At 37.8% G+C, this 15,149-nt stretch overlaps 1 protein-coding gene across 4 annotated transcripts in view; it reads left to right on the top strand.

Moving 5' to 3' along the window:
- LOC108677608 (vascular endothelial growth factor receptor 1) overlaps window positions 1–15,149 on the top strand; it is a 68,856-nt gene that overhangs the window by 47,663 nt on the left and 6,044 nt on the right. The window contains exons 1-24 of one of the 4 annotated variants that reach the window (XM_047879927.1): window positions 310–357; window positions 789–872; window positions 1,531–1,670; window positions 2,441–2,500; window positions 3,087–3,174; window positions 3,650–3,783; window positions 4,806–4,950; window positions 5,792–5,949; window positions 6,497–6,644; window positions 6,917–7,080; window positions 7,616–7,757; window positions 7,945–8,138; window positions 8,246–8,396; window positions 8,666–8,827; window positions 9,637–9,798; window positions 10,113–10,252; window positions 10,406–10,541; window positions 11,580–11,837; window positions 11,999–12,223; window positions 12,699–12,891; window positions 13,237–13,387; window positions 13,492–13,927; window positions 14,249–14,394; window positions 14,910–15,032. In XM_047879927.1, the coding sequence (XP_047735883.1) occupies window positions 803–872; window positions 1,531–1,670; window positions 2,441–2,500; window positions 3,087–3,174; window positions 3,650–3,783; window positions 4,806–4,950; window positions 5,792–5,949; window positions 6,497–6,644; window positions 6,917–7,080; window positions 7,616–7,757; window positions 7,945–8,138; window positions 8,246–8,396; window positions 8,666–8,827; window positions 9,637–9,798; window positions 10,113–10,252; window positions 10,406–10,541; window positions 11,580–11,837; window positions 11,999–12,223; window positions 12,699–12,891; window positions 13,237–13,387; window positions 13,492–13,927; window positions 14,249–14,394; window positions 14,910–15,032 (3,726 nt within the window). In that variant the 5' untranslated portion in view covers window positions 310–357; window positions 789–802. Of the gene's footprint in view, window positions 1–309; window positions 358–788; window positions 873–1,530; window positions 1,671–2,440; window positions 2,501–3,086; window positions 3,175–3,649; window positions 3,784–4,805; window positions 4,951–5,791; window positions 5,950–6,496; window positions 6,645–6,916; window positions 7,081–7,615; window positions 7,758–7,944; window positions 8,139–8,245; window positions 8,397–8,665; window positions 8,828–9,636; window positions 9,799–10,112; window positions 10,253–10,405; window positions 10,542–11,579; window positions 11,838–11,998; window positions 12,224–12,698; window positions 12,892–13,236; window positions 13,388–13,491; window positions 13,928–14,248; window positions 14,395–14,909; window positions 15,033–15,149 lie in introns of those variants that run through there. The other 3 variants (XM_047879929.1, XM_047879928.1, XM_018165855.2) reach the window with 3 other exon arrangements.

Here is a 15,149-nt window from a genome sequence, read left to right on the forward strand (position 1 = left end):
CATTTTGAATCTAAATTTGATTCTCATTTATAAAGTTATAAAGTTTCTAGTTTGATTCCTGCAAAGCAAACATGTTTTGGTAAAAATCCATTCTCTCAAAAATCCATTCTTTAAAAATCCATGAATTTTTTAAAATTGTGCTATAGATGGATGGATTAGCAGTGCTGTTGCAAAGTCATTTTCGGCGAAAAAAGAACCAATGCATTGAGCAACTTAACATCATTTGCCAGTTTCTTTATCACTGTGAGTCGCATCCGCTCCTTTCACACCCTGCATCCGTCGGCTAAAGCAGTCGCTTTCAGTTCACAAGTGAGCCAGTACAGAATTTTCCTAGCCAAACGTAGTACACTGCAGTGGGTAAGTAATGAAAAGCTCCGTCTATAATTCATATTCATCATACGCTCATCAACCATGTAATTTCTCTAATGCAGTTTTCTTCTTTCCGCTAGAAAATCGCAGCATATAATGTTACATTTATTACGTTCGCAGCTCAGGGTATCTTGTTAAAACTTAAATACTCCTACCGTAGCAGGCGTAAATAAACTGCTTATAATTTTATTTCCATTTGATGACAGTTGAGAGGCCGCCAGACAAAAGGTTTAATGTTTTTCATGTGCCTTGAAGGTTTTCTCTGTTGCATGATCCAACGCCCAATTTTGTGTGGCATGCCGAATTGAGCGGAGAATGTTCATATACAATAGGCCAAATTTTAACTTATTTCACAACGCAGAAAATTGTTTTGAATTATATCATTTGAACCAAGTGCTTGAAGATGAATTTGCTTTCAGAGAATGATTCTGCCATGATGACTTGGCTTAGGAGGGAGGGCACGCTGCTTGCACGCGTGCTTCTTTACGCATCGCTTGCATTATGTAAGTAAATTTCTTTATTTTATGAACATGATACTTCCCAAATTATGCGCAAAGTAATAACCGCATTTGAACGTGAATCGCAGGGTAATGGAGACTGTACATGTAGACAAGTTTCCAAGTAAGTGTTTGTGTACGTACTTAATTAAAATTTGACTAATCAAATTTCCCCCACAAATTTTTAATGGTTCCTATAGTTCCAGTTGTTCTTTTTTTTGATAGAGGATAGCTGAAAAATAATTATTCTTTTCAATTGTCGAGTTCAATTAGTAATTTGCAAGAATGGGAATTTTTCCGTTTTCTATCTCATATGTTCCTTTTCTTCTGATTTGAAAATCTTCTGAATGACTTTCGTTCCTATATTCTACAACGTATTGTGTACAGGTTGTAGAATATAGGGAGTGAATGTAGGTTTGGTATGACATGAGTGTAACACGACATCATTTGCCTACGCCACATTGGCATAACTTCACCGAACAGGAAACATCATGCAATGAACGAGCCTTAAATTCACTTATGGTAGTCTGTAAAATGTTACCTAATTTTATCATACTTATTTATCATATGATTTCTCTTGACTGTAACACGTTGCAACATCAACAACGTCAATCATGTAATTTTCTAAACTTGGCTTAAGAATGAACGTTTTCCCCTGTTGCAGGTAGCGAGGCCTGCACCCGACCACTCGTCATCAAGGAGAGCGACACTAACGGCGAATACGTCTTCAAGATGCGGCCGAACACGGACTTGGTTTTGCACTGCGAGGGCGGCGACCCCGGTGTGACGTGGGACACGGAGGAGGTGAGAGGCACCGTAATCTAGATGAGATAAGAGTTTGATTGAACTTCTTTTGCACGAGAGCTGAACAATTTTGATGTGAGTCATGAGCAATTTTTGTTAATAAAACTTTGGGGCCAATTAATTTTACTCAAATATCTATAATATGTTGGTGAAAGGAGCTCGACTGCTATTAGGGAGTTCAGTAGCTACAGCCCGAACATTTTTTTTCAAAATTTAATAATTTTAATATTTTGGGCAAAATGTTTAATCGTTGAGTGATAGCACTTTAATTTTTTATTTTCTGCTAAGCGATCAATACCAAATGTTGCCTGCATACATTGTAACCTTAATTTTTCAGTGTGTCGAATACATGTTCTCATCTGACGAACACACACTGTAATACTGAATGGTGCGACGAGTCTTTTTGATATCTAGCCAATCGACCACCCTCTGTTACCACATAAATAACATATTTGGCTTGACAATCGACAATGGAGGAGTTATGGTTATGTCCATGATGCTCATGTAACTGCCTCATCAACTAACCGTACAAGTGATACAGATGACGATTACCCTTATGCCTGAACAAATAGATATAATAACTAAAAGTAATAATAATTCTTGCGGGGCTGAGACAAGTGGAATAGGTTCAACGGGTGTCGAGTGTTGTGAACAAAAAAATGGATGAGTGTGCAATAAGCCTGTTTAGTCATTCAACTAGGTTGTTATAGCGGTTTGTAGCGGCTGTTATTTTTATTCAACTAATCTGACTTGATCTAATCTTTCTGCAGGCAGTTTGGGGAGAGACTGCGAAAATTACACACAATGGTCCTTATACTGCAATTTTGACGGTAAATTTTTATTTATTTGTTGAAAATTATATGAGCCTCTTCGAAACATTATTCAAATGTGAATTTGTATTGTTTAAAATATATTGAGGTTTTATTCATATTCGATTGGTTAAATGGATGTTATGTTCTGCAAATGACTTGTACAATTGCAACTCAGTCAACACCTTCTCCCGAGATTTATTGCATATTTTCATTATTAATCCGTGCGTGATCCAATTTATCATGACTTTTAAATTTTTGTCATATTACTTTAAAATAAAATAAATATATAAATATATGAACATGATTCCTAAAAGTTACAATAAATTAGATCACGCTCGGATCAGGTATAAATGTATAAATTGAATTGGATGTACCCCTCATTCAAGATGTTAATCCGGTGGCATGCATCAGCATATATTTTAATCTCGTCCGTGTTAATTATTTTAATAATTAATATATTTTAATAATTAATATATTTTAATAATTAATATATTTTAATAATTAATATATTTTAATAATTAATATATTTTAATAATCAATATATTTTAATCATTAGCGGAATTCTGGTGAAATAAAATCTATTTGAGCCCCATTTCTTGTGCAGCTCTCTGATCTGTATGTTGAAGACACTGGCTACTTCAAATGTTACGTCGATTCAAATTGTTCAGCGCAAGTTTACGTCTTCATTGACAGTGAGTATTCGGAATTGTTCGTGTTATTCATGGTTTAATTTGCCATTTATCAATAAAATAAAACCCATCATATTACGCTCCCACATTTTATACTTCATTGCTGCTAATTCCTGAAATGCTTAATTCAATTCTAGAATTCAATTCAAGTTTCTCGTTTTAAAACACTGTAATTTGTTACAAACCTAAGAGTATATTACTTTGAGCTTAATGCTTTAGTAGAATTAAAACTTTTCCAGTGTAACAGACATTTCTGCTGGAAACGAATTAAAAGTTTTCAAATAATCTATCAATAGAAATGAAACTTTTTTTTCTAATCTCACTATATTCATTATCCAAATGATGGATGAAAAATGTTTTACTAAAACAATTAACTTCGTTAAGTTTCTTGAGTCGGAAGTTCGGGTTGATGCTATCAAAAATTTGTGAAATTTAATCACGATTAACTGTTAGTCACAAGTCTATGCGCGTATTTCAGACGGCACGCATGACTTCGTTAACCCTCATGAATACGAAACGAGCCAGGCCATGACCTCAGATCTTGAAACCATAATCGACTGTAGGACCACCAGGCCTGACACAACCGTCTACCTCAAGAAGGATAAAAAAATTGTAAGCTATAGAGTTATTATATTATAATATTATAATAATATATGTTATTAATAGCGTCTGAGATTGGTGTAGATCACTGGTTCAGAATGTAAATAATTATGAATATTGGAAATTTAGAGGTTCACCATCAAGCTCGGAACGACCGAGCGATTGCAATCACCAAGAGAAAAGCAGAGAGTTGCTGGTTTGAAATCCATTGCAACTTGTGAAAAATATGATCTTTATCGGCAAGTTTCAAGAATCGGAGACAGCCCAACATGGTGTAATCAACAATGACACCGCAATTATTATTTTTATTATTATTATTATTTATTATTATTATTATTTAATATTATTATTATTATTATTATTATTATTATTATTATTATTATTATTATTATTATTACAATATAATCACGCTGAATGCATTCATCTAAAACAGATCCCTCGTATGGATGAATAACTGTAAATTCAACCTCCGAGTTTTGTCTTCTCCATCAAACTTAACGCTGTTCCCGCAATCCGCGAACAGTGAGCGAATTATTCTAGCCTCCTGCGGTCGCAAATTGAATTATGTTACAACGATGATCTGTAAAATGATTGTGCAATGCACAATCATTGTGCAATGCATGCTAGATCCTAGAAGAGTATTTTGAGTAAAACTTGACTCAAGAAAAATGGCAAACAACTTTTTCAAAACAAAGACTGAATAATCAGTCCATAATACAGTACACAGGAAGAAGAAAACGTGTCTAGAGGCTGGAATGTGACAATAGTCCGTTCCATCGAGTGAAAATCAGGTGACGAGTATGTCAATTAAAAGAACGAAGCAATGATGATCATACCGCAATAGAGTTAGTTAACAAACTCAGTTGCACTCCAATTCAAATTTTTTACTGTACTTATATAGCCACTCATTGCCACTGTCAAAAACGAATATACAACCGACCAGCTGCAAACATCTTTAAACCCGTCCTGTTTTAGAGCGAAGAATTAAACTTTTCGTCTTCCACGAGGTCTTGATGTTGATCGTATTCCAACAGGTAAACGATAGCCGATTTATGTTCGATGCAAGACGGGGTTTCGTGCTCAGAAATCCAGCCGTGACAGACAGTGGGCTCTACAACTGCTACACTAATAATCAACGCATTGATTCTTTGACAAGAGACACTTCGTTGACCATCACACGTGAGTCATCGGATGCCGTCCTTTTGCGTACAGTCATTTTTTTACAACCTAAAATGTTTATTTAACGCTTCCTCTTTGCACATTAAATGCATGCAAAGGGTTGTTAGAAATGCATCGGTGTGCGCAGACCTTGCGCATATTATAACATCTGTGTATGTATATACAACCTTTAATGAAGGAAATTTTTACAGTTAAAATATTGAGCTTGTTAAGTCAGCCTTAGTTTAAAGAACGAAAAAAGTGAAAAAAGGATTTTAAAATGCCAACTTGAAAATTTTGAGTTAAATTGGAAAATGAAATTGCTTCACGTCCTCTACCCGTTTTATGTATTTGTAATCAAATAGAAATCTCTTCATGCGTTAATTTTTATAGTTGAGCTTTTTGATGGATGACTGTTGTACCCAATGTATAAATAACTTTTGGTATGGTATACTGGCTATATTAAGTAAGGGTATGTTTACTGTGTTCGTTATCAAGCATACCAGGAGTTACATGCACGTTATCTACCATTCTTAATTGTCTACTCGGCTGTTGCTACTGAATTTTCTTGCTACTGAATTTGTGATCTTCATATCTTGAACACAAACTCGACCATCATAGAACACATTTTCTTGCCTTATTGAGTTTATATCACTAAAAATATTATTTTACATTATTTTAACTAATTTTATTATTTGTTCAAAAATTCTCCGACATATAACGTTGTCGAAATTTCAAAAAGATTATGTGATTATGTAAAATATATATAGTAATTAATTTTAATGGCCCTCGAATCATATCTCAAGTTCATGACAAGATTTCGTAATGGATCGTCAAATGATGCAGTTTTTCTCTGAAACAGCAAGCAACTTGCCGACGCTCCCTGCGCCCACCATCCAAGCGCTGCCAAACACTCATTTCGTAGTGGGTCACCCGTTCCACTTGGAGTGTGTTGTGCCGAGCATGGCCGAAATTACCTTCGTTTGGATGCACTTGGACGAGACTCCAACTGGACTGTTTGTAAGTGCGAATTGATACACAATATTACTAAATAATGACTAGGTCAATTCAGAGAAAGGGTTCAGTATGTGGAAATTTAGGAACAAGAGAATGGCCTGTTGTGCGAATTACGATTAAATCATTGTTCAGTTTAATTGAGAGAAATTATTGCACGAAAGGTGTAATGACGATAATTTTCTGGTGGGCGCAGTAGATTTAATACTGTAAATCTCGTTATAATTTCATCTAGGCAAAACAATAATAGATGTAAATCATGCTTTATAAAGTTTATTTTCATTGTGTTTTATGACACCAAGGAGTATATGAAATTAAAAGCACGCATTAGTGCTTGCAGTTACGCTTAATTTTGCTTAGCTTGATCATAATTCCTGGGAAAAAAAATGAGCCAAACAGGTCATAAAGCATATATGTATATCTTGCAAGAGTAAGACATATTGAAACGTTCATGCAATTTTATTTAATGCACTAGCTGCTGCATGAGTCTTCATTATTATTAATGCTGCATTATGAAAAGAATTAATAAGGCTGAAGACTGACTTCATTACAGACAGAAGAAGTTCGGAACAAGGACCGTATTAAGAAGTCGGTTTTATCAGTACCTTCTGCCAAAAAATCAGACACTGGAGTTTACGAGTGTCAGGTGAGAAGAGGCAACGCCAGGACCACATCTCGTAACTTCAATGTCAATATCCTTGGTGAGTCATGAAAGTGTTATGGAGAAATTATAGCAAAATCACGTTAGGAACTATAGTATAATAATAATATTATTATAATATAACTATAATAAGTTATAGGAAAATCACGTAATAGAACGTAAAATATTCTTTAAGCCTTGAAAACTACTCCGATTCGCACGATAAATTGCAGATAGGGGAAGCAGTGCAGGAATTCCTACTAGCTGCGGTGTTCGAGTGTTCTTGTATTTCCTTGTTTCGAGTGTTGTATTTCCTTGTGTACTTTCCAACAGAGACTAAAGCTCCAGTGTTGAACGTGTCATCGGAACCGCCAGTAATTCATGTAAATAAAACTGCGCCCCTGTCGTGGAAGAGAATGGTTGAGTTCTACCCTGACAATCCTATCCTCTCTTACTACAATCCCCGCAATGAGAGCATCTCGTCTTCGGGTAAAAGGGTACGTACGATTCTGTACATGGATTTAGTTTGATCATAGGCCTCCCTGAGAGAACAGTTAATAAAGTTACTTCAGAATGAAATGATCTTCTAGCGCGCCCATTTACAATTGAGCTAGAATTCACAGTATAGGTGAGAAGCTCTTAAATTAGGTTACTTGATTGTAGTCAAAAGTATATTTTTCAAACTTAGAGTACGAGGATCATCAATAGCGTTGTGTATAAATTAAAGTTTCAGAAAGCCTACTAAATTTGGTACAACTGGTTCGATATCATGTACAAAACTAGCTCGATACCAAACTGATCAATGTCGTACCAGTTTTCGTAGCGTAAAATGCGAGATGCCGTTGATCGCAAGAGAATTGTGTTGTCTTCTGCAGATACAGTCTCTCAAAGATGCCCTCTCTCAATTCTCATTTGCGATAGTGTTTTAACAGAATTGCATCTACTCTCACATTCATAAGGTTTTCGAATTTGCTGGGTGTTGGAAGCAGGCTCTATACAGATTCCTGATGAATTGTAATTTGGTAACTTCAGGTGAGCTGGGCATTCAATTCGACTACTGGAGAAGCATGGCTCTACATAAAGAATGTTTTAACGTCGGATTTCGGCAACTGGACGTTGATCGCAGAAATGGACAATTTGCGCGTGCGATCGAGTGTACAAATCATCGTTTTCAGTGCGTACCGTGTAATAAAATCATACTCATTATTATGCCAACTCCTGAGTCTTTCGTGATTGCCAACGTCTCGTTTCCATAAAAACATCCCTTCATATCTAAAATCAGTAATGTTGTTGTATGCATCTTGAACTATTCGATCAATGTTGCTTTACGTAACACCTATGTTTCATGTATTTGTAATCAGGTTCACCAGAGGTACAACTGCATGTGCCGAACTCCATAAAACCTGGCTCAGTAGAAGGAGTTGTTTGTGACGTCACGGGTTACCGCTTTGCGAAGGGAGGCAACCGCACCAAACAAAGCGTCAACGTCACGTGGTTGTTTGCTGATTGCATTGCCCAGTTATCCGTCTGCGAATTAAAACCATTGGAAATAGAGGTAATACGAATCCAAATGTATAAAATTCGCACTCATTTTGATAAAAAATTCTGAACTTTGAGATGTTTTGGGATGAAAAATTGTTTAGACCAATTATTACTGTACAGTCGACCACACGTGAAAGTGGGAACAAGATTTGGGCGACGCCTGTAGTGCAGGGCACCAAGTTGCAGTACATCAACTCATCGGCGACGCTCAAGTGCTCGGCCAAGACCGACACCGAGGAAGACTCGGACGAGAAAATTATTGTGGTTACTGGTACGTTTGGTAATTAATTAGTGATTAAGGCTCAAGTTTTTGTCAGGCTGTTATGGTCTAATCAGCTCCGCATTTCAAATATTTGGTTTCTCAGTTTGATAGTAACTAGGCTATAAAACTAGCAAATTTCGAATAAAATCTCCCATTTTCTTGTCAAAAATTATAGATTTGCGATGAAACTTGTCGATACCAGTGACCATAAGATTCCGTCCAAATTATAATTAGATTATATTTAGTTTCGAATCAAAAATTTCTAACAATTTGCTCAGATCTCACGAATCGGTGGGAGTTTGCTCATGTTGGTGATGACGGATCCGTTGAATACGTTCAGGAGCGCGAAAGCCTCATCACGGTTGTGATGAACGACAAGTTTTTATTGCGGTGCAGCGCTACCAACAGCCTCTACCACTCCCCAATGATCTGGTTTGAAGGTAAGATACCAACAGCGCCTACCACTCCCTCATGATCTCTTATAATGGTGAGATACCAACAGCCTCTACCGCTCCCTCATGATCTTTTTTAATGGTGAGATACAGAAAGTCTCTACCAACCCCCCACGCTCTCTTTTACTGGTGATCGATACCAACGGCCTTTATCACTCTCCCAGGATCTTTTTCAGTTGTAAGAGACCAACAGCTTCTACCACTTCTTTAGATCTCTTTTACTAGTGATCGATACCAATAGCCTCTACCACTCCCTCGTGGGTTCTTTTACTGGTGAAACACCAACAGCGCCTACCACTCGCCCCACTGTCTCTTTTACAAGTGCTATATACCCATACCAACAGCCTCAAACACTTGGACTCGATCCACTTTACTAGTTAAATACCAACATCTTCTACCACTCTCCCACTCTGCTACCTGCTACCTGCGGGGTTTTGATACCCACCTCGCTGCACAAATTTTTACGGCTTTCACTGATCAACGTCTGTAATTAAAACACTGAAAAATCTCATCCTCAAAACAGTCTCCAAATTCAGTTACAGTTTTTTTACACACTTTTACCTTGAACGATCGAATATTTTAGCTCGTAATAAAATGCACTAATCTTACATTCATCTCTTAGCAGTGGCTCAATCCACGAGTGTTAGCTTCTTCACTCAGAAATATTAGAAAAAATGTGAATGCCATAAAATATCAGTTACAAAGAATTTATGATAGATTACTTTAATGTTACGCTTTATTTAAGGTCATAATCTTCTAATTCTTCTTGGCAACATTTCTCGCTTTTGTATTTTCAGGAGACGAGCAGCCGCTGGTCAACACCTCTAGCAGCCACTACTCAACCACTAGTAGCATTGATTCAATTGTTAGCAGATCCACGACTGGATCCTATACCTGCTCAGTTACGTTAAATGAAAGCAATAAAGTTGAAGTGAAACGCTTCCACGTCAACGTCGAAGGTATGGCGTTGAAAAGATTACATAATTCTCTATAAATGATAATTGTTATTCAAACGGGTTACACGTCTCTACCGGATTGGAATTTTGTATGATAATTTTTAGACAAACTGCTATCAACATTTAATGGTCATATTATTTGTATAATAGAAGAATTAAAATAACTGATTCGATTTGATCTGCTGTGCAAAAACATGTTATTTTCATTATTTTATTTTTTGATAAGTATTATAATGGATTTCTGGATTCTGGGCCGCATCCTTGACATTGGATGCACACTATTCCTATATGCACTGACATATTTCTTCCTTTTACAGACGAAAAACCCATTACCTTGTCGGCCTCAAGTAATACAAAGCTCGATGTCATACCCGAGGACTACAGAGAACGCGGAACAAATTACACCATCATTTGTGAACCTGAAGCGAAGCCCATGCCTCGTATCAAGTGGCTCAAGGTAGGGGGTTGTACTAACACACAATTCCTGATTCGCCGGCCGACATTCGACTCTCCTAACCGCGATTTCTTGCTTTTTACTGCTTCATTTCTTGTCCTGAGCACGGACTAACCCCTGATGCATACCTCGCTTGAAACATTCCCTCACCCACAGGACGGAGAGGACATACACTTCAACAGAACGATCATGCACTTCGACTACTTGGAGCCTGAGGACGAAGGCACCTACACTTGCCTTATGAGTTGGCGAAGAAGAGAGTATAAAGCCTCCCTCGCCCTTTACATTTCAGGTGAACGAGTTTTCATGATAATGATTTCATTAGTTATTCATGTATTAATTGGCATTCATAATGCGAATGGTCAAAAATCATATTATAATGAAAATGAGGGCTTATACTTGTACGGTTTGCGACATTATAGGTTGTAAATTGTTATTCGGATAAATAGAAAACGTGGTGATCTTGAAACGTCCCTCTTGCTGCATGGCGTCTCCTTGCACAGCATATGTAGCGGGGGATGTTTAGCCGGGGTGACGATTTTTTTTTCGGCTGGATAAGGTTGCCATATACACTTAGGTGTGCTGAATTTGTTATCGTATCTTAGTTTGCGGAACTTCACCTGCTGCATCTGGGTTGAAATGCAAGTGCCATCGAGCTTTCCCATCGTTAACCAAACCTTCCGCACCATAGCTCTATGGCTTTATAAAAACAATCAAAAAATAAAAACTATGCTGATTTATGATGTAACATCCTCGTTCATTCAGCCAATCAGTTTTTGAACGATTTAAAAGGCAGAAACTTCAGTTAGACTTCAGCTGTTTTGGCAGTGGTTCTCTGCAATATTGTGTGTAGCAGTCTGTCTTACTATCCTGCACTTGTTGGCAGGAATGCCCATGAGGCCGAAACTCAATGCTTCTATTTATGCTGAAATTATGACATTTAATTTTCCACGTAGAATTCTTCCTCTTCGTATATCCAAAAGTATAATTTGACAAATTGACCTCACAATAACGAATTGAACAGATATAATTATTTTAAAGTAGTAACATGTTAACTGCATAGCTAGAATGGAAAACATTGAATTTCTTTACAATGATGAGTATACAATTTTTAAAAACCGGAGAGCAGACTAGATGCTTTGCAAAAAGTAATCATGGTTATGTTTTGATTAAATTTATTGTGAATGCCTAAATATGCTCATAGCAAGCGGCTGAGTATTTTTCTATTTGAATTTAATAGTAAGCAGCCGATGGCGTTGAATCGGTCGTAATCTCTCAATTATGTTCTTAGCATCAGGTAATAACTTAATATGCTATAACTTATTTTCAGACCCTAGAGCGTCGGCTATCTGGTGGGTGCTGGGTATTGCAGGGGCTTTCATCATCATCCTGATAGGTGCAGCCACGTCTTTGGTCCTGCGATTAAAACGAGAAAAAGCCAAAAGTGAGCAACGGAAGGCTGCCAGACGCATTCTTTTCCAAACTGGCAAGATTGATGAGATCAACGCACAGCTCATGGTCGAGGACCAAGCAGACCTTTTACCGTACGACACATCCTTCGAAGTGCCGCGAGATAGGATTAAAATTGGTGAGAACTAAATTACATCGGATCAAGAGGCGTTCTATGAATCTTCATATGAGCACGCGGCTAGTGCTAATGAGCATTTTGGTGTATTATTTGTTTCGAAAAAGTTTATTTTAGCATATAAATTTTTCATGTAACTTGAGTGTCTCCGTTTTTTTGGTAAGGTCGTCAACTTGGCAGCGGCGCCTTCGGTCGTGTGGTCAAAGCCGAGGTTTTTGACCTCAATGATGATGGAAACTACTCTCCTGTTGCCATCAAGATGACCAAGTCCATGAGCGATGCTTCTCACGTCAAAAGCCTCGCCATCGAGCTCAAAATTATGATCTACCTTGGCAAGCACCTCAACATCGTCAACCTGATCGGAGCCAACACCCAAAATATTGATAAAGGTTCTCTTCGGCCCTCGCATTATGTATAGATGGCTCGGCTTTCCTGATGTTTTTAAAAGCCTATGCACATGAACCAAATACTTTTGGCTTTGAATCCTACCTTGAAAATTCTCAACTGTTTATTTAGTGTTGGTTATCGCTTTCGCTTGTTCCATAGAACGCTGGGAAATATGGTGATAATTCTATCGACTTATAAGCGTAGGTATTTTTACTTCATTTTTTTCAATACTTACAGAATTGAGCAGAATTTTGGTCAATTGTGTTACCGACGCCTTGACCTAATGATCAGTCTGATCAATTGGGCAAATTTCTCATTGAATTAGCATGCAACGGTTCACTAAAAATTCATTTATACGCCTAATCAAATATTTACATTGAAATGATTGCGAAATATTTATGTTATTTTGAATTTAGTCTGCACTTCTAATTTATAAATTCTAATTTATAAATTCTAATTTATTAAATGTGTTTTCAGACGAGCTGTGGCTATTGGTCGAGTATTGCCAGTACGGCGATCTTCTCTCATTCATACATCGCTACCGCAAGAAGTTTGTTGATCAAATTGATCCTGTGACGGACGAAATCAATTACAGCTTCATGGCGGTCACTCCCAACTGCTACGCGTCTCCGTTCTCTCCTGGAGTCAACAACTACAAGAAGCGCGATAGGTTAGCTAATATTTTGATGAGGAAGTTGTCAATAATTATTTCCAGTGGCCAGTGTATCAAGTATTTAAGAGACTTTTTTCGAGTTGTAACTGTGACAAATAACGATTGATGAACGTTTGAACTTATGCTATACATTTTATTGATAGCATTTTTTTAAGGTCATGGGGCTCATTTTCAGGGACTTACACACAATATATGTTAGAAAATTGTCATAATCCAGAGCAACAAATTTTAGAAACTTTTCAACCTGCATCCACTGCGCAAAGTTCATTGCGTTCGTAGCTCACTTACATCATCTATCAAATTCACATATTTAATGCACAGCTATTTCATTTGAAATGACAGACCGAGCGAGTGTAGCGAAGTCCCGAGCCCCGGTGGTTATATGGTGCCCCAGTCGCTCTCAAAGCCCATTGTGTTGGCGGACCCACCGAAGGGTCACTCCGCTCGCTCTTCTCGCGACACCTCGCCTCAATCAACTCCGTTTCCCTCTTCCGTGAGTATTTTAAGCTCGCCTGTTATTTCTCAGACTGCGTGTAACCAAAGTTATTGCTTGTCAAAGACTCTTAATACAATTTAACAATGCTGTATTTTTCGCAGGCCGCTGGGCCCGAGAACCTCTTAGTAGGCAACCCAGGCTACGGCGTGTTGAGCACCTTTGTGAACCAAGAGCCACCGACACCAGGCTCAGATTCTCAATGTCCTGCTTCGCCACCACCGACCGTTGTTCCACCAGACGTTGTTCCTCCACCAACACCGCCCTCATTCACCGCTCCTTACGTCAATATGGGAGTGGTACAGTCGGCCAAAGAAGAAGTGACCCAATCCCACAATACAGACGTTTTTTCATCCCCAACAAGTCCCCCTCCGTACGTAACACAAAGCTTTACACCCAATAAGTCCCCGCGTAGGCACGATAGCACCAGCTCCAACGTGTTCTCTAACTCGTACAGGTCAGGATCAATGACTGGACCTTACCGACGATACAACACGGACATGACCACAGTCAGCTCTGCAGGACGGCCTTTCTCGCCAGGTCGGTGTTTACTTTCCTTACTTTCAATTATGAACGAATTTATTTGCTGAAATATTCGCTGTCCAAAATGCTTGCTCAGGCTTTTTCGTTTCATTTCATCGTACTCAGCTATTACATGGCTTAAAAACTATCATGATACAATGAGATTAATTCTAATCGGTAATTTACAGCGATAAATGTATTCAGTCATTTTTAGTTCAAAATTTCTCGCGTTCAAAATTCGTTACAATCGTAATTTCTGTTGTATCTTCTTTTGTTTCCTTTGCTCGCAATCCAATCATCATTTAAAACACGGTTAATAATTAAGGCCCTTTCACATAGCAGATGTTTGGCTGGACTCTCAAGGTAACCCCATCAACAACGATGGCACGGCCATCCCAGGCCTTGGACATCCCTTCACTACCACGGAGATCATCTGCTGGTCCTGGCAAGTGGCCCAAGGCATGGAGTATTTGACGCGGAGGAAGGTAAACTTGTCATGGCTGGCTCACTGTCTTGATTAACATGGTCGTTGCAATTTGCGTGTACTGCATGGCAAGCGATGCTAAATTATTGTTCCTGCCTCTAGAGTCCTCCTTTTTTGCAATTACTTCCACAGATAGTCATAGAAAAATACGTATTAAATCTTTTTTTAAAATGTAGTCATAAATTATGTCTTTTTATCGAAGAAGTTTTTTATTGATTGAAGGTGTCTTATGAATGTAGCATAGCCAAGATAGTCAAGAGTATATATTAGGTTTTTAATTCTCAGTATTAAATAAGGGCTACATATGTTCTTTATTTATTAGTCATTAACGAAAACCTATTTAACGGCTTCAATGTTTAGGAACGGGATTCATAAATAATTGTCGTTGTCTAAGTTTTGTTCCTTGAGCAACTCAAGGCATTCATTTCAAGCTTTTTTTTATGTCATTTTCAAACATCGTTCCAAATTTATATATTCATTGTATCATAAATTGAAATTAATCTCTAAATGCTTTAGATCCTCCACGGCGACCTTGCCGCACGAAACCTTTTACTTGCCGAGGGCAACATCGTCAAGATCAGCGACTTTGGTCTCTCCAGAGACATGTACAAGAAAGAAATCTACACCAAGCAAGGAGATGTGAGCATCACGCGGTGCTTCTTATGACTATTTGGCTATATATACTAATTATAACAGTTTTTCGAATCGAGAAGCCTTTTTATTAGGACCACCTACTTTTCGACAATGCTTAGCGTT

Source organism: Hyalella azteca, unplaced genomic scaffold, assembly GCF_000764305.2.
Source record: "Hyalella azteca isolate HAZT.00-mixed unplaced genomic scaffold, Hazt_2.0.2 contig4222, whole genome shotgun sequence".
NCBI classification, from domain to species: Eukaryota; Metazoa; Arthropoda; class Malacostraca; order Amphipoda; family Hyalellidae; genus Hyalella; species Hyalella azteca.